The 26,645-nt window shown below is 38.9% G+C and overlaps 1 protein-coding gene across 1 annotated transcript; it reads right to left on the bottom strand.

Moving 5' to 3' along the window:
- Positions 1–24,485: 24,485 nt before the first annotated feature.
- LOC145163893 (uncharacterized) lies at positions 24,486–25,006 on the bottom strand. Its single transcript, XM_079082640.1, has 2 exons — positions 24,770–25,006; positions 24,486–24,683 (listed from the first exon to the last, which is right to left on the bottom strand). Exons 1-2 carry the CDS (start codon positions 25,004–25,006, stop codon positions 24,486–24,488), a joined length of 435 nt encoding a protein of 144 aa, XP_078938766.1.
- Positions 25,007–26,645: the final 1,639 nt, after the last annotated feature.

The raw sequence follows: 26,645 nt of genomic DNA, 5'->3' as shown, positions 1-26,645 counted from the left end.
TCTTTTCATAGGATTTATGCTCTCGATCTTCATAAATCTATATCAGTCCGTGATAGGGTGCTTCTCGGTTGGAACTTTGATTGTCTCAGGCGTACTCCTAGAGGAGGTATTGAGGAGACTCAATGTATTTCTTTCATTTCCTTAACGCAGGGAGTTCTTCTTCATTCCACTCCAGATCGTTTGGGATGGACTATTGACGTCTTGGATTCTTTTACTGTTTCTTCTCTTCGTGCTTTTCTGGATACTCATAGGTTACACTCAGGGGGTCCTGAAACTCGTTGGAATATTTGGCTGCCTATCAAGGTGAATATTTTTATTTGGAGAATGCAGTCTAGAAGTCTTCCGACTAGGGATAATCTTTCGCTCCGTGGGATCACTAATGACTCCATTCTTTGTCCCGTCTGCTCCAATACTGTTGAATCTATTGATCACCTTTTTCTGCAGTGCAATCAGTTGATCGACTTATGGACTCGGATAACTGTTTGGTGGGATGTTCAGCTTCCTCAATTTTCCTCTATTGATTCTCTCCTCTCGTGGTCCGATTCTCTTTCCCTTAAAAAAGGGCAACGACAAGCCTTCGACACTGTCATCATCACAACCCTTTGGTGTTTGTGGAATTTTCGTAACTCTACCATTTTTGGAACGGCTCAACCCAGGAAGTCCCTCATTTTAGACGATGTGATTGATAGATCGTTTTTTTGGATTTCCGGTAGGTATAGGAAAGCTAAATTTAGTTGGACCTCTTGGCTTCATAATCCTCTCTTAGCTTGTTGTGATGTTTTTTTTTCTAGCTTCTTGCTAGTTTTTTAATAAAATCTCTGCCGTTCCAAAAAAAAAAACTCAGTAATCCAATATGTAAAAATTAAAAAATATATTACTCTAAGTCATTATCCTTTCTAATAATTTTTCTTTAGCTTTTATTAAAAATATATATTTAATATGAAAAACTATGGTGTTTTATCCACCATTGATAGTGGGTGGTGAGTGGTGACATGTAGGATAAAAGCGCACGATTTGGTGGCTGTGCCCACCATCCAAAAGGACCTCTCATGTCTCGTTCACTTGATCTATCTATTTGATTGTCTTCTTTTTTTTTCGCTTTTTTTTCTTTCTTTCTCTTTTTCTTTTTTTTTTTTTTATATTATATTTTCCTTTTAGCAGCCACCAATGTGTGTGGCTCAAAAGATGTTACAATGTTTGATCCCATTTTTAAAGCTCTAAAATCAATTTGAAGTTTGAGATATTACAGTATCTGGTCATTGAAAAATGATGGCTAAATACCATAAAAGTATAAAATTTATATGTAATTCGATTTTGATATTGTGTTATTTTTTGTATTAAATTAGACATTGTATTTTTAATTTGTTATAATTCTGACAACTTGATCGGTCAACCCAGTTGTCTACTTGCATGATATGATGACGTGTCAGTTTTGATGACATGACATGCTCATATGTCAAAATTAAAAAAACGAATTATACAAAAGATACTAAGTTATCATTTTTTTTTTTCAATTTTGAAACTTAGTTTTTTTTTTCAATTTTGACATTTCATTTTTTATTCCAGATCGAATATCATTTTTTCTAATTTTGTTTACTATTGATTATTTTTCATTTGAAACCGTATAAATAATTCTTTTCTTTTTTACACTTGAAACTGTATAAATATATTTTTTTTCATTTAAAAACCATATTTTTATTTAAATACAAGAGTTTTTATATTCAAACCATAACTTTATGTATAAATATGTATTAGTTATATTATAACCATATTTTTCTTTAAATAAACAACATTAAAATTAGTTTGGAGGTGTAGAATGCACAGTCAAATAAGCTAATGTGATCTCGGAAACATGAGGAGCTTGGGATCATTTTAATTACCAAGGTACCGTTCATTGTATATATTCATGAATTTAGTTCTTGTAGATATACTTATTGATTTGTTGAAAATAGTTATAACATCCTAATAATACATAGCAAATACGGTTGGAATTTAATTAATATATATTTAGTTTGTTATCTATAAAGCTGGTGGATCTTAATTGGATTATCTTTTCTGTTGTCTCAACTAGACATTTTAACTATTATACCATATTTATTATGTATTTATATGAAATTTCTATGTTTCCAAAGTAAGACGTTTATTATTTAGTAAAACTTTTATATTTAGTTTATTTTTTTATATATGCTTCTTGATTTTCATTGTATTTATTCTAAATTTACTTACTTCCATCGATAACTACATAAATAATATGGTCCAACATAAATTTAGTTAAATGACCAATATAAATTACTTTTACATTTCTTGACCAATTTGCTATAAGTTTAATTTTTAGCCTCAAGTTCAATTTTATTTTATTTAATAATTCTAACATATTAAATCTTTAAAATTTAAGATGTTATAATTTTTTCCAACATACCAAGAAATATATTATGTTTTCAAAATAAGATTATAATATAATTAATATATATTTATACATAAAATTATTGTTTGAATGTAAAAAAGTTTATATTTATATAAAAATATTGTTTTTAAATGAAAAAAATATATGTATACGGTTTTAAATGTATAAAAAATTATTTACATGGTTTCAAATAGAAAAAAAGATATTGATGTCCGATTTTGAACAAGAAAATAGATTGTCAAGTCATAAAAACTAAAGAAAATAAATGATCAATTTAGAATAAAAAAAATCGAATGTTTAAATAAAAATGAAAACTTAGTGTTAAAATTGAAACAAATAAATAAATAAAAAAATTAGTGTCTTTTGTGACATTTTTTTTCAATTTTGACAATTCATCAAAATCGACACGTCATCATTACACGTTGGGACACAACCTGATCGCTCAAATGGTTACAATTGTAATAAACTGGAAACATAGTATCCAGTTTGAAACAAAAATAACGCAGTGTTAAAATCGAATTTTAATATAAACTTAGTGATTTTTGTGGTATTTATCCAAAAAAAAACACGCACTCGTTAGAATAAAAAATGTTCAATCGTCATTTAAATAATCATAATTTTATTTATTTGTGCTACAACTATCATAAATCCGAACGGATATTTCTTTTCATGTAAACGTTACACATAGTTGGTAGATCACATATCCGAAAAAGTCGAGACAAACGTGCTACTTTATTTATGTGTGTAACATATTTTTTTCATAAAGATTAAACGTTAACACGTGGTACGTATATTATAAGAAATACTTGATATATTATTATTTTCTTTCTGAAAAGATATTTGTTTTTTTAGCATTATGAATAAAGAGAATAACTCCAAAACAACTAAGACGACAAAAAAATTAGTTTATAACCGATGTCTTGTAGAAATGAATCAATGATAGTAGATTATGTTCTTTGATTGTGATGCAAGAGTACAACCACGATGATTATAATTTTTATCCCTTGTATGACAAAATTGAAATTTGTTTATGAAGTTCTTTTTTTTTTTTTTTTTTTTTTTTTTTTTTTTTTTTTGATTTTACATTCATAAGTCTATTGTTAACGAAAAATCATCTAAAAATCTATAATATTTATCAAATATTTGGGTGATTTTAAAAAATTTCATATTGTTATATATAGTTAACAAAAGTTATGAATAGAAAAGTTTTAGTTTTTTTTAGACTTTTGCCACTAAAGGTTTTATTTTAAATTTTGGCTCCAATGTATGGTTTTACATTTTTGCCCCAAAGCTACAATGCTTAGTTCTATAGTTTTACATTTTTGCCCCAAGATTTTATCATTTTAGACTTTAGCCACAAATAATCATAAATTTAGCCATAAACTTTCTTATTTAGACTTTAGCCAGAAAACTTTCTTATTTTGGCATATTTAATATGTTTGCATTTTCAACCACTTTGTCGAATGACATTTTCCATCCCCACTTTGTAAAATGTTACTTTTAGACTCTTAATTTTGAACACCGACATTTTTCATCTCTTTACATTTCGTATCTTCACATGTTTGCAGGTTTCACATGTTTGGTTCATACATAGAAAATAAACAACAAAAATGATCCATAAACTTTCATGCGTTCTCACTTTCCACCACTTACTTTGTCAAATGCCACTTTCTATCCCCCACTTTGTAAAATGAAGCGAGAAATTGCTTGGTACGTCGAGAGGTGCTTGACCTGTAGGATGGTCAAGGCCGAGCATCAGAGGTCGCATGGCAAGCTGCAGCCCCTGGAGATCCCCATGTGGAAATGGGAACAGATCACGATGGATTTTATTACCAAGTTGCCGAGAACAGCGAAGGGGTTTGATGCTATATGAGTCATCGTGGATCGATTGACCAAGAGTGACCATTTCTTGGCCATACGGGAGAGTTCATCGGTCGATAAGTTGGCCGACGTGTACGTCTGCGAGATCGTGGCTCGCCATGGGGTTCCGGTCTCCATCGTCTCCGACCGGGATGTTAGGTTTACCTCCCGTTTCTGGCAGAAGTTCCACGAGGAGCTAGGCACGCGGTTGCACTTCAGCACAACTTTCCATCTGCAGACTAACGGTCAGAGCGAGCGGACCATTCAGACCCTCGAGGACATGTTGAGGGCTTGTATTATTGACTTCGGTGGGAGCTGGGATTCCCACCTACCCCTTGTAGAGTTTGCCTACATCAACAACTACCATTCCAACATTGGCGCTCCACCTTTCGAGCTGTTGTACGACGGAGATGTTGCACCCCGATTTGTTGGGGTGAGGTCGGGCACATGGTGATGGGACGGACGGAAGTAGTCTTGCAGACTACCGAGAAAATTCAGCAGATTAGGCAGCGACTGCAGACTGCTCAGAGTCGGCAGAAGAGTTACGCTGACAGACGCCGATCTGAGCTAGAATTTCAGGTGGGTGATATGGTTCTCCTGAAGGTCTCACCCTGGAAGGGTGTGATCCGCTTCAGGAAGAGGGGGAAATTCGGTCCCCGTTACATTGGGCCGTTCAGGATCATTGTCAGGGTTGGCAAGGTGGCTTACAGGCTAGAGCTATTGGAGGAGCTTAGTCGGATCCATAGCACTTTCCACGTTTCACAGTTGCGAAAGTGCATTATGGATCAGGAGGCGGTGGTGTCGCTGGATGATATTCAGGTCGATGAGCGCCTGAATTACGTGGAGAGGCCTGTGGCCATACTGGAAAGAAAGATGAAGATTCTGAGAAATAAGGAGACACCGTTGGTGAAGGTGCAATGGGAGCATCATAGGGGGTCTGAGTGGACGTGGGAGCCAGAGGCAGAGATGCGGGAGCACTATCCAGAGCTGTTCGTCGCGGCAGACTTCGAGGACGAAGTCTAGTTCAAGTGGGGGAGAATTGGAACGCCCTGAATCTCAGGTATAAACTTTAAATCATGTATTTCCAACTTTTTAGTTCGACTCGACGAGTTGGATGCCCTGTCTCGTCGAGTAGGCACAGTTTTGGTCGCGGGTCTTAAGTGACCGACTCGACGAGTCGAAAACGGACTCGGCGAGTAAGTGCTGAAGGATAAAACCCTAATTTCTGGGGTTTCACACCATATTTAAGGGATCATTAGCCTCCTTTGGCCTCCCCTCACCGTCCCCTTGAGCTCTGAAACCCTAATTCGTGTGTGTGCCCCATTTAGTGTGATTTTTTCAAGTTGGAAGGAAGATTTTGTTGCAAGGAGCTTGAAGATTAAGAAGTGTGAGGCAAGGAACGTGTGTAGATCTGAAGTCTACCCCAGCTTAGCATCATTTGAAGGTATCAAGTCATTACCTTGACCTTCTCTTAGTTAGATCCTTCTATGTTTGTGTTTTGGGGCAATTTGGCATTTTGGTACTGCATTTGAGTGGTGAACCAAGATCTGAAGTTGCAACTGTTGGGTTTTGAGCATTCTAACACTCCTATGGTGTACATGCAACCCTAAATACCTTGGATCTATGTTTTCTCTATTATACATGCAAATATCAATTTTCCAAGGTATTGTTCTAACTAGCATAATATAAAGTACATATAATATAAAATCTAGTAGAATTACATACCTCTTGTTTGGTGCTTGATTCCATGGAGCTCAAGAGCCTAGTGCCCCAAGTGTGACACCTCAAATGGTTCACAAAACCCCATGAACATTTGGAATAACCATGAGAGAAGATATTAGTCTTATATCTCTATGAAATTGGCTTGCCCTCTATGTAATCCACTAGTGCCAATTTCACCAACTAATGGGGTCTTTATATAGTGGCACATTAGGGTTACACCATGTAACCCATGACTTAACCCATTCCTTATGCTCCATGGGTTTTAACCTCCATGGAGTATCCATGGGCCACCACATGGGTTAAACCCAACATAAGGAATCATGGATCATGAGCCCACATATATAAGAATCTGTGATTTACACAATCAATCCCCATATATTTAATTAGTCTCTTTTGATCACTAAATTAATTCCAAATTAATTCTAGATCAATACTAATTAAATAATATGATTTCATATTAATATATTAGAACTTATAATATATTAATATGTCACAAATATCTTTTTCTCATTAAAAGGTCTATCCAATTGTTCTGATGCCATGCAACCCAAATGGACCATGCCGGGTCGGGTCAAGAATATACCAATTATAGTTATGGACTTAGACACTAATCCAACAGTCTCCCACTTGGATAAGTCTAATAACTATTATTGCAAGTATGCCTTCATAACCTGACCAGCAACCGTAGCTCTTAAAAGCTGCTGCCGAACTCTGAACAAATCAATGACGCGTCCATTAGATAAGTGATCATATATTCCGCCATTCTAGATATCATATGGACTGAGACATGGATTATAATCATTCTCTCTGTCCATTTGTTGTTTCCCGATTTCTGATTTATGACGACTGACTAATTGAACAAATCAAATCAGTCCAGGCCCGACCGAGCACTTACATTTTGTCATCACTAAATCATCGAGGGGCCCACAGATATCGCTTTTATCCCTTTGAGGGTAAAAGGAATTGATAAACTTCGAATCATATGCTTGTACTGACTACTTGTTGAATCATACACAAAGGCACGTTTTATAACATCGAGTTACCAATGCGTTTTTGTGCAATCAATGTATAACCAACTCGTAGTCAACAACTCATATCTCTAGGTTTGAAGAATATAAGATATTATCGTCTCATGATTCACTCGTGATAAAATCCATGAATTGATTCAAATGAGCGTGGGTTGAATCCAATACTCAGAACTTATGAGCACTCATGAATGTTGTAGCAACCATTGCTATGTCTAATGCACATTAGACAAATCATACAAGCCAAATTCATGACAGTCTTGATTCATATCTACTTCCAACATATGACTGACTGTGGATGGTTTGAATAACTTAGTCATTCAGAAGAATGACCTAGTTATTCTGGAAGTCAAAACATGCAAAGTGAAACACAAAAATAATACTAATCCTGTATGGCCCCAACACTTTGAGTGTAAATAAAACCCTTTTGTCTAAGCACCATATTGATTACTCATTATTCATGTTTCGATTAATCAACTTAATACTTGAATTGAAACAATAGTCATGTCATGCTCTAAGCATGCACACTATGTTCGTCCAAACAATAGCTATGCCATACTCCAAGTATGCCTACTATGTTTACATGTGGTCCTCTCTTTGTGAAACAGATCGATTGAAAATATTTCAATGATGCTCATTTCACAATCCTAATCCTCTTGTCATTTACTGTAATATGTTAGATTCTAAACTTATATGCAATGATCCTCTTGTAATGACTATACCTAAAAGTCACAAAGACTTGGCAACAAACATTACAAAGAATTCCAATAGAGATCAATTCCATGGAAACGAAGTCTCAAATTCAAAGTACATTCCTTTGAACATCCTTCTTGCATTAAGTTCTCTAATCTTACACAAATTCAAAGAATAACTTCCACCTATGGAAACAATTCTATATTACCATTTTGACCATCACTTCTGAACAAGAGTCGCCTCTTTCAAAATATGTCACTATGGTCCTTACTCTATACTTCCAATTGTCCATGAGTAACCAATCTTTGGTAAACCTCAAATTGTCCTCGACAATTGCTTAATCATTTTAGTCATATCCAGTTCTAATCCCTTTTCCCCTCTTAATGCCCTAAGCATTAGGAAAATTTAGAAAGAATAACTATTATAGCTCATGTAATCGATCCTATACCCGAAGCATATGGGACATGATTCATGCTATAAATGTTTTATTTGCCATATTCTCACAATTCGAACTATGAAGAGGTATGCCGTAATCATAATCGAATTTTGAGAATGCAACCTATATAGAATTTCCTTATGTTGAACCATTCCAACATAACATTATTATATATCCTTGACTAAAGTTGATTAAAATCTCAATCTAAGCTTGTAGAATTGGAATGAAGTATAAAATCCTCTCCCTTAATTATAGGGAAACAACTTTTCAAAGTGAATTGAAACTTTTGTTTTCTATAATTAACATTGCTAACTTGCAACATAATCATCATGCTCCCACTAGCATAATGATTATTATCTTACTAGCATAACACTTATGCTCCCACTAGCTTTGACATGTACTCAGAAATCAGCTGGACTTCTAGAAAAACAATACTTTATTGACTTTCTTACCAAAGTTCAGATTTCCGATACGAGATGTTTTGATAAGACTTTATCAAAATCATACGCCTTTCCTTAGATAGCTCACTTGTGTGTCTAAACAATTATGAAGAGGGATGCCGTAATCATAATGTTTAGACCTTTTGTCATTCTCACAATTGCTATCTACTTAAAATCTACTTAGTAAAAGAGTTTCCTCACCATCATTTTCATGAATCGGAGAGAAACCTTATGACACTTAGATTTTATGGTGTAAGTGTTCCTATCCATGTGAGTTTGTCATAACCATAATCACAAGACAAGGTTAGTGGGAAATCCAATCACGTATGGACTGAACTTGTTCAATCTTAATTTCTTGCCACCCGGCAGCACAACGGCCTACCATTGCTTCCAGGTTGTTATGCAACCATTTGAGAACTCTCAGAACTTATATGCAAAGCCAACTTTAACTGGAATGGGCACAGAAATATGAATATGTCAACACGATAGGTTACAAACCTCAAGTCGTGGGCTAGTGATTAACAAAACTCTTGATTAGTTCTTGAAACTATTTCAGGATCTTTTAAACTCCCACTGTCCTCTTGACATATAAGACTCTCTTGCCAAATATTCCAGAGATAGTGTGGATTCTTTTACAAACACTTGACACAATTGGCCTTAGTTGGTCTTTGTTTTATCCAAAACATCACAACTTACCAATTTCAAATGTACAAGAGTAAGAAAACATTTTACTCTACATTTGACAAGTGTTTTAAACCTTTCTTAAGATTATGTCACTCAAGGCTCAATCTTGGAGTATGAGTCTAAGATTTTATTTTGGAATGAAGTATGATTTATCTTTTGATCTAACCATTTCCACAATTCACGATTCCTCTCCTTAGCCAACAAATGCACTAAGGTGTCCTTAGAGGATCAATTGTGATATGGTTCCATAATCACTAAGATAATCATAAAACAAGATATACAAGTACTCTCCCATCTCTTCAGATTGGAGAAACTTTTATCTTTCTGCCTTATTTGATTCTTCTTATTCATTCTGCCATATATTGAAACTTTTCCAATGTTTCAGAATTACACTTAAACTTGTAAGCATAAGCATATTTACTAAACATTAGTAAATCATAACGAATAATCTTATCAACCTTTGTGGTGGACCTGACTAGTGCACAGCCTAATGTACCCGATCCTTTAGTCCTTCGCTTGACTCACATGCGAATGTGAACAAGGAATTAGTATTAATTTACCAAAGATGAAAAATCTCATTCATCACACAATACAACTTGCATGATTCCTAGTTTCTATCCAACTGAAACTTGGGTGATGAGAATCTTTCCTTATTTGATAAATTATGACACTACCACAAACGAAAGAATCAAATTCATTTTCCAATATTGCTTATCAATGGAAACATATAAACAACAATTTTTCAGAAATGCCTTTGTAAGGATACTTAAAATAAATAAAATCAAAACTTTTCTTTTATTTTAACACTTTCGGAAAAACTTATCCTTACAATGCAAATTCATTTGAAAACTTTGTTGTTATCTATTCCTAAGCAATATCTCATAACTCTTATGCAGTGGCTCAAAATTCTGGTCATCGAACCATGCGATCAGAATCAACACACCTTTTCTTTAAGCTTCCTTTGATTCTTCAAAAACATCAAAATGTAATTACATTACATCATGTATTAAGAATCTCCAAAAGAGACTTAATAGAGTTAGATAACGGACTTTACCTGAAGTAGAGTCAAACTTTTGACTTTACCATCCTTATGAGGTTTCAGGTAAATTTGACAGCTTCGCGACCAATGCCCCTTTCCTTTGGCAATAGGCACATATGGACTCTTTGGGAATGGTACATGGGACTATCTCAGACTTAGCCTTTCTCTTTACCATTTGGTCAACCGAGTTGACTATGGCCGATCCCTTTCCATTGGGAAGAGAAAGTTTTTTCTGGATTTCCAGTGTCACCATTGTCAATGTCCATGAAGTTTTGGAAGTCGATCTTCTAATTAAATTCGCTTTACTAGTGTTCCAAATCATTGCTGATTCAGCAGCACCAAGCAAATAGATAAGATCATTAAAGGGTCATGTCGTGATCTGTCATTAGGGAGTGACTGAAGAACCAAGTCAACAGCCAGCTACCTCAAGACTTCGACACCCGACTCTCCCGGCTTGTCAATATGTGACTTAATGTCCAAGACCTAAGCATATATAGACTTTGTTTGCCAATAGGGATTGAGTGACTTAGAACTTATCAAGTCTTGAAACTTGTAGGATAGGGAGATTTATTAGAGGAGGTGGAGGAAGTGAAGTATGATTTCCAGTCCCACTAATGCATAACAAAGTGATTGATCATTCACCTTGATTGCCATTTGGGATATCATCTTCATTAGGATAGCTTGTTCCTAAAGATTTGGGAAGACCATAGTTGTCTGAAGGAGACATCTATAAGGGAGAAATTCATGTTAGTGTATTTAAAGTCCTTAATATAACACCCAATATGAAATATTAAGGCTAGGATCCAACAACCTATTTATAACTGGAAGAGGGATGCCGTAATCCGAGTTATAAAATAGTTGAAGGTAGGTAAATGACGATTTACCAATTTCCACCATGAAAAACGAAATATAATTATGTTTTAATTGGATTTGAAACTCCTAGATCTTTTGAGATACATTGAACTTTCAATGGCATGTTTGAATCTCGATTGTGCCCTCTCAAGTTTGTGACTGGGATGCCGAGGATCACAAACAAGGTGTGAATAACCATGCAAATTGACTTGGTACCCTTAACTTTATCACCTAATCGATATGCTGGTTAACCACACACGCTCTACCGATCTATAATAAAGTCAAGTTACCCTTTGCCACTCTTACTAGTCCTTATTAGTGTGTCGGTTAACCACACACGCTCCACTAACGACTTGGTAAGGTACAAAGTGTAATTTCATAGGTTAGCACCTATTTCATATTTTCCTAAGTAACTAAGATTGGGAATTTATAAGTGTTTAGTTACTTAGTATTTATCATTATACTTTTAATGAAGGGAGAATTATAGTCATTTCCTACCCGTTCGGCTAACGACCCTCCACCAGTCAAGGAAGCGGTGGGTGAGAGTGGACACCCATTAAACTGCCATTTTATAGGCAGTAACCTTATACCCTCCTTATAGACCGGCTTCGTGAATGAGGCCTACTAACGGTAAGATTGACTTTATCTTATACATATCTATATAATTAAAATTATAATAATAGTATAAGAGTGTATTTTAAACATTTAAAATACTTGGTGGTTTAATCTATTAATTAAACTATACTCTTAATTTAATTAAACTTAAACCATGTCTTTATGGAATTATTAACTCTTTTAATTAAACACTTTAATTAATTTAATGAAGTCCATAAAGTTTGAATTTTAACTTTTAAAATTGTAGAGTTTGGAATTAAAGCATTAATGTGTGTGAGACTTTACAAATTCCAAAACTGGAGGGCAAGTTTTGAAACTATTCAAAACCTTTCATTTCATAACTTATGAGTTTAATGGTTCATTAAAATGAAGACTCTTCATTTTTATGTAACCTCTTATTCTTTAATAACACTTTTAAAGAAGTGACTCTTAAACATCCATAACTTGAAGACAAGTTATGGAGTCATGAAATAATTAAATGAAAAAAACTCTTCATTTTTATGTAACCTATGACACTTTTATGATTTTTAAGATTCATAAATGTGACCTTTTATGTAACTTGAGGACAAGTTACAAAAACACATTTTATGAACTAACTCTATATTAATTTGGATTGAAAAGAACTAAAACACAAATTTTTTTTCATTAATCTAAACTAACTCATAAATCAAGGAAACATAAAACTCTTGGTAATCCATAATTTGAGGACATACAATTTCATTGAGATCAAGAATTATACTAACAAACAATTTGCATATAATTCCTATGATCTACCAAAACTCATAAGCATGAACATTCATAATCAACATTTTTCAAGAATTACATAAACACATATAAAACTTGAAACTTTGATTATAGCATTGAAATTGGTTTAACATAATCATTACCACATTAAAAACAGGTTTTATAAGACCAAAACAATCAAAGGTAATGATTCTAGACCAATTCCAGCACCAAAACTCGAAGATATGCTGTTTGGGGGTCCAACTCGTCGAGTGCATGAACCAACTAGGCGAGTTGGATGCATTTTTCCTTGGACTCGTCGAGTCCCCTGTCCTGATAGCACAAAACTTTGATTTTCAAGCAGTATAAGCAAGTATAACAAGAAAACAAGCCTAGGCTCTAATACCACTGTTGGGTTTGAGCATTCTAACACTCCTATGGTGTACATGCAACCCTAAATACCTTGGATCTATGTTTTCTCTATTATACATGCAAATATCAATTTTCCAAGGTATTGTTCTAACTAGCATAATATAAAGTACATATAATATAAAATCTAGTAGAATTACATACCTCTTGTTTGGTGCTTGATTCCATGGAGCTCAAGAGCCTAGTGCCCCAAGTGTGACACCTCAAATGGTTCACAAAACCCCATGAACATTTGGAATAACCATGAGAGAAGATATTAGTCTTATATCTCTATGAAATTGGCTTGCCCTCTATGTAATCCACTAGTGCCAATTTCACCAACTAATGGGGTCTTTATATAGTGGCACATTAGGGTTACACCATGTAACCCATGACTTAACCCATTCCTTATGCTCCATGGGTTTTAACCTCCATGGAGTATCCATGGGCCACCACATGGGTTAAACCCAACATAAGGAATCATGGATCATGAGCCCACATATATAAGAATCTATGATTTACACAATCAATCCCCATATATTTAATTAGTCTCTTTTGATCACTAAATTAATTCCAAATTAATTCTGGATCAATACTAATTAAATAATATGATTTCATATTAATATATTAGAACTTATAATATATTAATATGTCACAAATATCTTCTTCTCATTAAAAGGTCTATCCAATTGTTCTGATGCCATGCAACCCAAATGGACCATGCCGGGCCGGGTCAAGAATATACCAATTATAGTTATGGACTTAGACACTAATCCAACAGCAACTTCAGATGTAGGCTCATCTTGGCCCTTACATTCATAAAGTCTCAGCCTTTAGCATACTAGTGTGATCCCTTGCCTAAGAACCACTTCTTTAGCTTGATTTAAGTCATTAGCACCTTGCATGTACGTAAAGTTTGCAACTTTACGTAAGAAGTATGCCCTAGGAGCTTAGATCTGCAATATGGAGCCCTTGCATGACTTAAAAAGCATCTGTATGGTTGAAGGACTAAAGGGACTCGGCGAGTCGCAAGGTTGACTCGGCGAGTCATATGAAGATAGTCATGTACTCGACGAGTTGGATGAACAGCTCGGCGAGTCCGATGAAGATTGCCTTGGGCTCGAAGAGTTAGTTGAATGACTCGGCGAGTCGGATAGGGTTTTCCCAACCTTTGGACACGTATGAATCCGACGAGATGTAAAAGGGGAAACTCGACGAGTTGGCCAAGGAGTTTGCGGCCACTGACATTAGGAACTCGACGAGTCGCTCAAGTGACTCGGCGAGTTAGCAGGATATGCAAGGAACTCGGCGAGTGGTTGGTGGTACTCGATGAGTTGAGGTCAACATAGACTGTTAACCTCGACATTTGACTTTGCCTTTGACCAAGGGTTGACTATTCGACTTTTGGGGTATTTTAGGAATTGAAAATTTACAAGCATGGTTCTACGGTGCATTCAGGTGGTGGAGTTGTACCGACAATCCAAGAGCTTGAGTTTATCTTTGAGTCGACAGTGCGAGGTGAGTTACCTCACTATACTAAGGGGTATAAGGCACAAAGGCCAACCCATTGGATATGTTATCCTAGCAGTGTTAGAAGTTGAGTATGAGTTAGTGTTGCATGCTAGTGGTTATGCCAGTTAGGTAGATTTGTAGGACTACATGTGTTGTTATATGATTATCTGCATGCTCAGTAGTTATGTTATACTTTGATATGTTATGTGGGATGGGTTGAGGATGTACCGCTTCGTGCAGTGACCAACAAATCCTAGGAGCATTCCAGATACGAGTTATGGGCTCGGTAGGCAATCCAGACTCGTACTGTGGGCTCGATGGAAATCCAGATGTGAGCTGTGGGCCCGGTAGGCAATCCAGACTCACAATGTGGGCCCAGGGGTATTCCAGTATGTAAATATGTGGACCCAGTACATGCTGTTATTTGTTTATGTATTATCTGCAGTGTATCTGTATTTTAGGGAACTCACTAAGCCTCGAGCTTATAGTTTTAGTTTATTGTTTCAGGTACATCAGGGGATCGCGGCAAGGCGAAGGCATGATCGTACAGCTCCTCATATTTATGTTTATGTTTCTGGGATACTCTGATATTATACCTTTTGAAAACCAGTTTTGTAATAACTAATGGTTTTTGGATTTTTTAAAAAGTTTTAAATTGGCTTGAATTTTATGGGTGTTACAAGTTGGTATCAGAGCCTTGGTTTGAGTGAATTGGAGGAACACTTGTGTAACTCCAGTCTCAAATCAAGGAAAGGATTTTCAAAATGATTTTTTTTCAAAAGGTTTTTAAAATAAGTAAAGGAGGATGCAGGGTGTACGATCAGCCGGAGCCAGTAAGTAGATCCCAAAATACCATACAGTTATTTAATATTGCAATGTGATTAGAACAACATGCTAGTACTAGGCTAGGGATCTTCAGGAATTGCATGATAGAATTGCCTGATTGTATGATTCCTGATAGCCTAGGGTTTTCCTTATATGAAATTGACATCATTACTAAAGTTGCTTAGTGTATGCATCACGGCCGTACATAATTAAGATCTTATAGCCTGAGAATGTTTGATTTAGCCTTATGTTCTATTCTTATTAATTAGGGCTTAGGGTAGGATTGGATATTCGAAAGTCTATAGGGTCCAGCGTTATGTATGGCTAGCATACACTAGTGTTGCAGGGTTGGTGGAAGTTTCATGGATGGGTGGGTTGTATGAGGCCGGGAGGCCAGTTATGAGATATTCAGTATTGCTCTAGGAGTGAGGATTGAGTGCTTTCTAGATTATGTATACAGTTAGGGCGTTGTGATGATACTTGAGACAAATATGGGTAGGTGTGGAAGGTAGTATGGGCCCGTACTACTGAAAGCACAGAACCCATACGCGTATCAAGGAAGTCACAACCCCTAGGGTTTAGTCGATAGTTGGTTCCCAGTTCTTATATGGATTATCTGATATCTTGTGGTATGTTTTAGAATGGTGATGACGAGATGCTTTGTGATTGGATCCGATTCGGGATCAGGATCAGGAGACAGAGGCCAGGAGGGGCTAACAACATCTGAGCCTGTGGTGCACATGGGTACAGAGGAGTTAGATGCCAGGATTCGAGAAATCCTGCATGATGAGGTTGCTGCCATGTTCCGGGCACAGCTACCGGAGATGTTTGGGTCTATTAAGACCGCTATGGTTAAGTACTTTGACGAGCGTTATGCAGCCCTTGTAGAGACGGCTGCTGCTGCAGCTGCATCGGCTGTAACAGCGGCAGGAGGAGGTGGAGCCAGCCGGGGCTTCCACTACCGGGACTTCGCTAACACGAAACCCCCGACATTCGATGGTACCCAGGATCCGATTACAGCTATGAGGTGGTTATCCAACGTGGAGGGTTGTTTCTTGACGTGTTCATGTCCTACTGACCAGAAGGTTGGATGTTCCTTGAACCTGCTAAGGCTTTGGGCCAAGGACTTGTGGAGATTGACGACAGGGTCGTACACTGATGATCAGAGAGTTGCTGTTACTTGGGAGCAGTTCAGGGATATGTTCCGTGCTCGTTACATTCCTCGGGTTGAGCGGGAATGATTGGCTTAGGAGTTTTTGAGTTTGAGACAGGAGGGAGAGTCGGTGACGGAGATCACTCGGGTGTTCACGGAGAGGGCGATGTTCTGCCCGGAGTTTGCATCGGAGCAGGCTCAGATGACATGTTATCTGAGCATGCTCAAGACTGACATTTGTTAGTTTGTTGCCATACAACGATGCGATACTCTACTGGAGTTACAGGAGGCCGCTAGGCGGCGTGAGTTGGAGATTGAGATGCAGATGAGGGAGCAGCGACAGGCCCCGACACAGTCACAGCTGGTGCCAAAGCGGTCTAAGACCGCTGATTCTAGGGTTGGGAGCCAGCAGAGCCGCACTTGTGGAAAGTGTGGCAAGGGTCATTCTGGGGTTTGTCGAGCTGGTAGTGGGTGCCACAAGTGTGGCAAGGAGGGGCATTATGCGAAGGATTGTCGCCAGCCCGTCCCAGTTCCGTGTATGAGGTTGTGTTATCACTGTGATCAGGTTGGCTACATGAAGGCCAACTGTCTGTTGCTTGCTGCTAAGCCGACACAGCCTCCCGCTCCAGCTACTTTGAGGATTGCAGATGGGAGGCCAGCTAAGGCAGAGCCTCCGAAGGCTCATGGGGTGCCTTCCAGCTTACAGCGGAGGAGGCCAGGGCAGCACCAAATGAAGTTGCTGGTATGTATCTATACTCTATCTTATTTATTATATATGTTTTATGCTTATCCGTTGTACCTGTGATTAGGTACATTTTTAGTGAATTCCTTGCCTGCTTTGGTTTTGTTTGACTTGGGGGCAAGTGGATATTTCGTATCTCTGACATTTAGTAGGGAGTTTAGTGTGCCAGTGGGCGAGCTAGAGTGTCCGTTGCGAGTCTCTATCGCCAACGAACACGGAGTTTCTGCTTCTTCGGTCTACCTTGGATGCGAGTTGGAGATCTTCAGAGTGTCCTTTCCGATAGATTTTATACCGATTCCCATGGAGGAGGTGTGCTTGATCGTAGGAATGGATTGGCTTAGCCGTTTTGGTGCCATGATAGATTGTGAGGGTCAGTGAGTTGTAGTTCGAACCCCAAGTGGGGGAGAACTGATTGTTTATGGCGAGGGCACCAGGTTAGGTTCAGGGTTCTGTTCAGCTGCCAGGGCTCGGCAGTACATCCAACACGTATGTTCGGGTTATCTAGCGTATGTGGTAGATGTGCGGACTAGAGAACAGGTTTCAGTTTCAGAGGTTCCGTTGGTCAGGGAGTTTGCTGATGTGTTCCCGGAGGAGTTACCCGGAGTACCTCCGGAGAGGCAGGTCGAGTTCAGGATTGACCTAGTGCCAGGCGCGACCCCAATCGCCAAGGCGCCGTACTGGTTGGCACCACCAGAGATGCAGGAGCTGTCATCACAGCTGCAGGAACTGCTGGGTAAGCAGTTCATTCAACCTAGCAGTTCCCCATGGGGAGCACCGATACTCTTCGTCATGAAGAAGGATGGTTCGCACCGGATGTGCATTGATTACCGGGAGTTGAACAAGTTAATGGTGAAAAACCGTTATCCACTCCTGAGGATAGATGATCTTTTCGATGAATTGCAGGGTGCGTCTTGGTTTTCCAAGATAGACTTGAGGTCTGCGTATCATCAGGTCAGGGTCAGAGAGGAGGACGTGGAGAAGACCGTGTTTCAAACTCGTTATGGACATTACGAGTTTGTGGTGATGCCGTTTGGGCTCACCAACGTGCCAGCAGTATTCATGGGCCTGATGAATTGGGTCTGCAGACCGATGCTCGATCGCTCGGTCATAGTGTTTAGCGACGATATCTTGGTGTATTCCAAGACCCGAGAGCAGCATGAGGAGCATCTGCGGGAGTTAATGGGAGTTCTGAGGCGAGAACGACTTTATGCCAAGTTCTCGAAATGCGAGTTTTGGTTACGAGAGGTCCAGTTCCCGGGGCATCTCGTTAACCAGGATGGGATTTTGGTCAACCCGGCCAAAATCGAGGCAGTCATGCAGTGGTAGGTTCTGAAATCTCCCTCAGATATCAGGAGTTTTCTGGGATTGGCAGGGTACTACAGGATATTCATACAGGATTTCTCCAAGATTTCAGTACCCCTCACTCGTCTGACGAGGAAGGGGGTGGATTTACGGTGGGGCCCTGAGCAGCAGAGGGCATTTGAGACCCTCCATCAGCGTTTGTGTGAGGCTCCAGTTTTGACACTCCCAGAGGGAGTTGAGGATTTTGTGGTATTCTGTGATGCATCCATCACAGGTTTAGGGGCGGTCCTCATGCAGAGAGGACGAGTGATAGCCTACGCATCGCGGCAGCTGAAGCCGCATGAGACGAGATACCCTACGCATGATTTAGAGCTGGGAGCGGTGGTGTTCGCTCTCAAGATATGGAGACATTACCTATATGGGGTCCGTTGTACCGTTTACACGGATCACAAGAACTTGAGACATATCATGGACCAGTCGAACCTGAATATGAGGCAGCGCATGTGGCTGGATGTAGTCAAGGACTACGATTGCGAGATCGTTTACCACCCTGGTAAAGCGAATGTGGTTGCGGATGCCTTGAGCCGCAAGTCAGTTGGGTCTTCCACCCCATCGAGATGTATGAGGATAGCGGTGGATTCTCCACTTGTGAGTCTGATCAGAGATGCTCAGGCCGAGGGCATGCGGCCAGAGAACTGGAAGCTAGAGAGGATCAGGGGTGAAAACACCTGGTTTGTGCAGGATAGTCGGGGATTATTAACCCGATGCGGTCGGGTATGGGTTCCGATCATGGTGGGGTCAGACGGACAGTCATGGAGGAGGCTCATAAGTCTCATTTCTCTATTCACCCGGGGGCCACCAAGATGTACCGAGATTTGAGTTTGAGCTACTGGTGGCGGTGCATGAAGCGAGAAATCGCTTGGTAGGTCGAGAGGTGCTTGATCTGTAGGATGGTCAAGGCCGAGCATCATAGGCCACATGACAAGCTGCAACCCGTGGAGATCCCCATGTGCAAATGGGAACAGATCACGATGGATATTATTACCAAGTTTCCGAGAACGGAAAAGGGGTTTAATGCTATATGGGTCATCGTTGATCGATTGACCAAGAGTGCCCATTTCTTGGCCATACGGGAGAGTTCATCGGCCGAGAAGTTGGCCGACATGTACGTTCGCGAGATCGTGGCTCGCCATGGGGTTCCGGTCTCCATCGTCTCCGACCGGGATGTTAGGTTTACCTCCCGTTTTTGGCAGAAGTTCCACGAGGACCTGGGCACGCAGTTGCACTTCAACACATCTTTCTATCCGCAGACTGACGGTCAGAAGAGTTACGCCGACAGACTACCGAGAAAATTCAGCAGATTAGGCAGCGACTGCAGACCACTCAGAGTCGGCAGAAGAGTTACGCCGACAGACGCCGATCTGAGCTAGAATTTCAGGTGGGTGATATGGTTCTCCTGAATGTCTCACCCTGGAAGGGTATGATCCGCTTCAGGAAGAGGGGGAAATTGGGTCCCAGTTACATTGGGCCGTTCAGGATCATTACCAGGGTTGGCAAGGTGGCATACAGGCTAGAGCTACCGGAGGAGCTTAGTCGGATCCACAACACTTTCCACGTTTCGCAGTTGCGAAAGTGCATTATGGATCAGGAGGCGGTGGTGTCGCTGGATGATATTCAGGTCGATGAGCGTCTGAATTACGTGGAGAGGCCTGTAGCCATACTGGCGGGAAAGATGAAGATTCTGAGAAACAAGGAGATACCGTTGGTGAAGGTGCAATGTGAGCATCGTAGAGGGTCCGAGTGGACGTGGGAGCCAGAGGCAGAGATGCGGGAGCACTATCAAAAGTTTTTCGCCATGGCAGACTTCGAGGACGAAGTCCAGTTCAAGTGGGGGAGAATTGTAATGCCCCAACTCTCAGGTATAAACTTTCAATCATGTATTTCCAACTTTTTAGGTCGACTCGACAAGTTGGATGCCCTGACTCGTTGAGTAGGCACGGTTTTGGTCACGGGTCTTAAGTGACTGACTCGACGAGTAGGTGCTGAAGGTTGAAACCCTAATTTCTGTGGTTTCACAGCCTATTTAAGGGATCATTAGCCTCCTTTGGCCTCCCCTTACCGTTCCCATGAGCTCTGAAACCCTAATTCGTGTGTGTGCCCCATTTAATGTGATTTTCTCAAGTTGGAAGGAAGATTTTGTTGCAAGGAGCTTGAAGATCAAGAAGTGTGAGGCAAGGAACATGTGTAGATCTGAAGTCTACCACATCTTAGCATCATTTGAAGGTATCAAGTCATTACCTTGACCTTCTCTTAGTTAGATCCTTCTATGTTTGATGTTTGGGGCCATTTGGCATTTTGGTACTTCATTTGAGTGGTGAACCAAGATCTGAAGTTGCAACTTCAGATCTAGGCTCATCTTAGCCCTTACAATCATAAAGTCTCAGCCTTTAGCATGCTAGTGTGATCCCTTGCCTAAGAACCACTTCTTTAGCTTGATTTAAGTCATTAGCACCTTGCATGTACGTAAAGTTTGCAACTTTACGTAAGAAGTATGCCGTAAGAGCTTAGATCTGCAATATGGAGTCGTTGCATGACTTAAAAAGCGTCTGTATGGTTGAAGGACTGAAGGGACTTGGCGAGTCGCAAGGTCGACTCGGCGAGTCATATGAAGATAGTCATGTACTTGACGAGTTGGATGAACAGCTCGGCGAGTCCGATGAAGATTGCCTTGGGCTCGGCGAGTCAGTCGAATGACTCGGCGAGTGGGCTAGGGTTTTCCCAACCTTTGGACACGTATGAACCCGACGAGTTGTAAAAGGGGAAACTCGATGAGTTGGACAACAAGTTTGCGGCCACTGACATTAGGAACTCGACGAGTCGCTCAAGTGACTCGGCGAGTTAGCAGGATATGCAAGGAACTCGACGATTGGTTGGTGGTACTCGACGAGTTGAGGTCAACATGGACCTTTGACCTTGACAGTTGACTTTAACTTTGACCAAGGGTTGACTATTGGACTTCTGGAGTATTTTGGGAATTGAAAATTTACAAGCATGGTTCTACGGTGTATTCAGGTGGTGGAGTTGTACCGACAATCCAAGAGCTTGAGTTTATCTTCGAGTCGACAGTGCGAGGTGAGTTACCTCACTATACCAAGGGGTCTAAGGCACCAAGGCCGGCCCATTGGATATGTTGTCCTAGCAGTGTTAGAAGTTGAGTATGAGTTAGTGTTGCGTACTAGTGGTTATGCCAGTTAGGTAGATCTGTAGGACTACCTGTGTTGTTATATGATTATCTGCATGCTCAGTAGTTATGTTATACGTTGATATGTTATGTGGGATGGGCTGAGGATGTACCGCTTCGTGCGGTGACCAACAAACCCTAGGAGCATTCCAGATATGAGCTGTGGGCCCGGTAGGCAATCCAGACTCGTATTGTGGGCTCGATGGCAATCCATATGTGAGCTGTGTGCCCGGTAGGAAATCCAGACTCACATTGTGGGCCCAGGGGTATTCCAGTCTGTAAAGCTGTGGACCCAGTACATGCTGTTATTTGTATATGTATTATGTGCAGTGTATCGGTATTTTGGGGAACTCACTAAGCCTCGGGCTTACAGTTTCAGTTTATTGTTTCAGGTACATCAGGGGATCGCGGCAAGGCGAAGGCGTGATCATACAACTCCTCATATTTATGTTTATGTTTCTGGGATACTCTGATATTATACCTTTTGAAAACCAGTTTTGTAATAACTAATGGTTTTTGGATTGTTTAAAAAGTTTTAAATTGGTTTGAATTTTATGGGTGTTACACTATACAAAAAAACCTCTTAGATACCATTCCTTATGTCAAGACCCCTTCACGGGTCAACCTTGGTCAAGTCAATATCCCAATAAAAGTCAACACTCAGTCAATGTCAAAGTCAACAATTTGAGTTGACTCAACTCGTAGAGTCAATCCCATGACTCGCCGAGTTCCCTTGCTACACTTAGTCGTGAAAACACGAACTACCTCGTCAAGTCCCTTCACAGAATCGTCGAGTTCCACCTTGTATAGGATCGGGACAAACCAACTCAACTCATCAAGTCCCTCCATGGACTCGCCGAGTTCCTCTGTCTGTTTGAGCCATCTCCAAAGGTTAAGCTCCTATCCTTCAGATCCAAATCTCATACCTCATCTACATACTGGAAATACACTTGTAAGGGTAAAGTTTCCAACTTTACCCGCTATTAGTCATTCTCAAATAGTTTAGCTCAAACCCTAGCTCTCTAGAACATAGATCTTGGTCCAAAAGCCATAATACTCCAAACTAAATCATCCTAACATAGATCTTGGCATTAGACATCACTTGGACACATAAAGCTCCTAACTTTCCTTCCATGCATGGCCTTTTGGGGCTTAAAAGGCCAAAGTAACACCCTAAAACTTGCATGGGGGTTCCAATGGCATAAAGTTTGCACCTTTATGCCATAATAACCCTTAATGATTCCAGATCTGAAGGGATCCTTGCTTAGGACGTCCATATCCCAAGGACTAAGATTCTTGGACCAAAAACCCCATAAAGTGATAAAGAAGAGATCTAACAAGCTAGTAAGCAAGGTGGAGACTTCATTACCAGAAAATGAAGAGGATAAGAAGTTGCTTCTGGATCTACTAGCTTCCTTCTGAATCTCCAAGCTTCTTCTCTTCTTCACAAGCTTCAAATGCACAAAGATCACTCAAAAATGGCTCACAAACTCACACAAAGGTCTAGGGTTTAGTGGATTAGGGTTTGGGACTTGGAGGCTGGAAATGAGGCCAACAAGTGGGGATTAAGATGCTTAAATAGGGTGCAAAACCCTGAAATTAGGGTTTCATTCTGGCAGACCTACTCGCCGAGTCGAGGCTCTCAACTCGTCGAGTAGGTGGCTTAAGATCCTGCGTCCCAAACTTGTTTCTACTCGACGAGTCTGGGGCCTCCAACTCGTCGAGTATCTCTTCAAAAATGAATAAATTATAATTAAATGTGTACCAGGAACCATACGTTATATTTTGATTGCTTTTTTTGATGGGTTCCGATGTTCATTGTACTTTATTAGGATTGAGGCAATGATGTATTTGATTTGTGATTTCGTTGATGGGTTCCAATTTTGATTGCTTTTTAAGAAGATTGACGCGATGATGAGTTTTATTTTTGAACGAAAGTTCAAATTCAGGGCCGTATTTTCGTAGGGAAACTCGGAAGGCATATCTGAATGGAATATGCAACCAGTGTTTGCATCCATAACGGTGTTTGATCCCTTTTTCCGAGCCTCCTTTACATATTCAAAGATATCGGCTCACCGCCTCTCTCACTTAATTACGTTGCTTCAAATCCAAGTATATACAAGGATGCCATAATTTCTCTACAATTGATTTCATTTCGTATTTGCCATGGTTTTCCAATGAAATCAAGAAACTTTAGGATCAAGGCCACCGAGTATATTCAAGAATTACACACATATAATCCATTGTGTGTGTTCGGAGGGATTCGAAAAGAACGACTGAGATAGAGACATTAGAGGTCATCGAGAGGGAAGCAGGAATAAGCATCAACATACATCGGCATTGTGCTACTGGTGGTGGTTTTGAAATTCATCTTTTCTAAATTCATGTTTCAAGAGACACGTCAGTTTTATGGTGGTGGTTTCGAGATTCATGTTTCAAGCGACACGTCAATTTTTCATAAGTAACTTAAGGAACTCCATCTTCGCGTCGTTACTTGTTGGAAACATAAAAGCTTCACGATTTTGCTTCTTGACGAAGACAAGTAATGCTTGTGAATACTGTATTGAATCTTCATTGAAACCTGGAAAAGTGATCATAATGTTCATGCAATCTAATATTGTTGGAGAGGGATTAGTTGGTGGAAAAGTTTGTGTGCTTTTTGTTGATATGGCATCCAATACAACGTCTAGTTTTTCCTCAAGAGATGAATTTTTATTCTTGGTTGAAAGGTTGTTGGAAATATCCTTAGACTTCTTCCTTTTACTCGAACTAGCTTGAGGGAAACTAGGAAAAAGAGGCTCGTCATCACCTAAATTGATTTCCTCACTATCTCCATTTCCCTCCATGTTTCTTCACGTTGAACATCATTCGTATTGTTGTTGTTTAGAAATTGTAATGGAGTCATAGTTTGATCTGCAGTAGCAATAGAATCCCGAAACAAAGGAGAATAATGCATTTCATATAAGGAAAAATATGGGCCCCTTAATTTGGCGAAGTCTATATCAACCTACAAGATAAACATATGATGTTTAATTCATATATTTCACTATGCAAGCATAACTACAAATGATTAAAAATAATGGTAAATGTTACCTTTATTTTTTCCTCCCACCACTCAGGCATTACATCCAATAAGCTTCTTGTCCTACCGATTCCAGTTTTAAGCCTCATTAAGCGGTCATAAAGCTTCCAATATTTTTTCAAGTTGTCCCATTTGTTTTTCATTTGTTTTCGAGTAAAGACTTTGCATGTTTCTTCCTGCATGCCTTTCTCTAAATTCCCCCACCAGAGCTTATTGAAATGAGTATCGAGTCTATGCCCCTTTTTCATTTTCAATCAAGCACAATTTGATAAACTTCATTGAAGTATCATTATCCCAAATGATTTTTGGTTTATTCTTTGTCTTAAGTGTTTCACAATTAACAACATTTAGGTCATTTTGGTCCATTTTCTGAAGAATCAAATTCACAATCAATCAAAATAGCTTCACAATCAAGAAGATTCCATCAAATGTATTCATCAAAAATACTCCAATATTAACCACTTGGGTTGTGGTGACTTGGTAAGACATGTGGAAGATATGGTGGATAACCTATTGACCCATATTCAAATCCTGACACTACTCAGCCCTTGTAGCCAAGGAGGTTTGCCAACAGTGACTTCAAGGTGTGAGACATAGCCTTATGTTTTCAGCGGGGTATTAGTTGGTGCATGAAAGCTGGCTCAGAACCCTCGTTAGGGAACTTCCCTTGCCAAAAATATATATACTCCAATATTGAAGCTGAAATTATGAAACAACACATTTCATTAACCAGGTAAAGAATCAGCTTCAAAATCAGAAATCATAACATTCAATATATGAAATAGATGTAAATAAAAACTAGCTTATATGAAATTGTGAAACATATAGATAATCTTCAAAATCAGAAATCATTTACCAATCAATATGCGAAATCATCTTCAAAATCAAATTCAACAATCAATCACAAAAATAATGATGCAAAATCAGAAATCATATGCTTGGAGCTTTAGTCGATCAGATGGAGAGTAAAAAAATAAATTGATATTACATGTTGCAGAAAAGGATCACCTGAACCAGATGATGGAGAAGAGAAATAGCAAAGAAGACGCACCACGTGATGAAGAAATAATGGAGCCGACACACGTGTTATAGACGATGGAAAAAAGACGATTGTAGGGTCAGAGCTAGTTGGGAGGCGACATGCTTGATGAGAAACAAAAGTACAAGATGGAGGTTGATAAGGGTATAACCTAATGTCAATTTTTTCTTTTATCTATTTTGTAAACCTAATAAGTCATAAGACCATCTCGAACCCTTAACACTATTTTTTACACTATACTTATAATTATAGTGTAAACACTAAATTCCTCCAACTCATTTAATTATATTTAACACTAAAGAGAATATTCTAGGTATATTATTCTTTATCCAACTTTTATAAGTTTACAAAAACAACCTTTATATTTTTTAGAGTTTTATAAACTTGACTAATATAATTTTAATATAATTTTATTACGAATGCTTAATAAATTACATTATCAAATATTTACGAACAAAACAGTCGTAATATTAAATATGATAACACAAATAATGCTATTATATATGATAACACAAATAACATTATTATATAAACATTATAAATGTATAAAATAAACAAAACATAATTAAGTTCAAACTTAAAGACCAAATTGTACAAATGAAATTTCAACACTACATTTATTACTACATTTATTGTTGATGAATAGTGTAACGCTATATTTAGTCTTATACTATTCACCAACATTATATACTATTCACCAACATTATATATAGTGTAACAACGTAGATTTTCAACCAAAATTTTCAATTTAAAAACACACTTTTCTCATTTCAAACATCTCAAAAGTGTCATAATATCAAATCATCAAACACATATCCAAAAACTGTATATATCACAACTCCAGGATC

The sequence above is a fragment of the Lactuca virosa genome, chromosome 3 (assembly GCF_052849685.1).
Source record: "Lactuca virosa cultivar CGN04683 chromosome 3, Lactuca_virosa_CGN04683_v6, whole genome shotgun sequence".
Taxonomy (NCBI): Eukaryota; Viridiplantae; Streptophyta; class Magnoliopsida; order Asterales; family Asteraceae; genus Lactuca; species Lactuca virosa.
The sequence above is the reverse complement of the archived record's forward strand: the minus strand, read 5'-3'. Positions and strand labels throughout refer to the sequence as shown.

What these genes read in the sequence shown, in the direction of transcription:
- LOC145163893 (XM_079082640.1), bottom strand. Translation starts at nt 25,006, where the DNA reads ATGAAAAAGGGGCATAGACTCGATACTCATTTCAATAAGCTCTGGTGG. An exon ending in GGTGGGAGGAAAAAATAAAG is followed by an intron (nt 24,684 to 24,769) that starts GTAACATTTACC and finishes TTTATCTTGTAG; the next exon opens with GTTGATATAGACTTCGCCAA.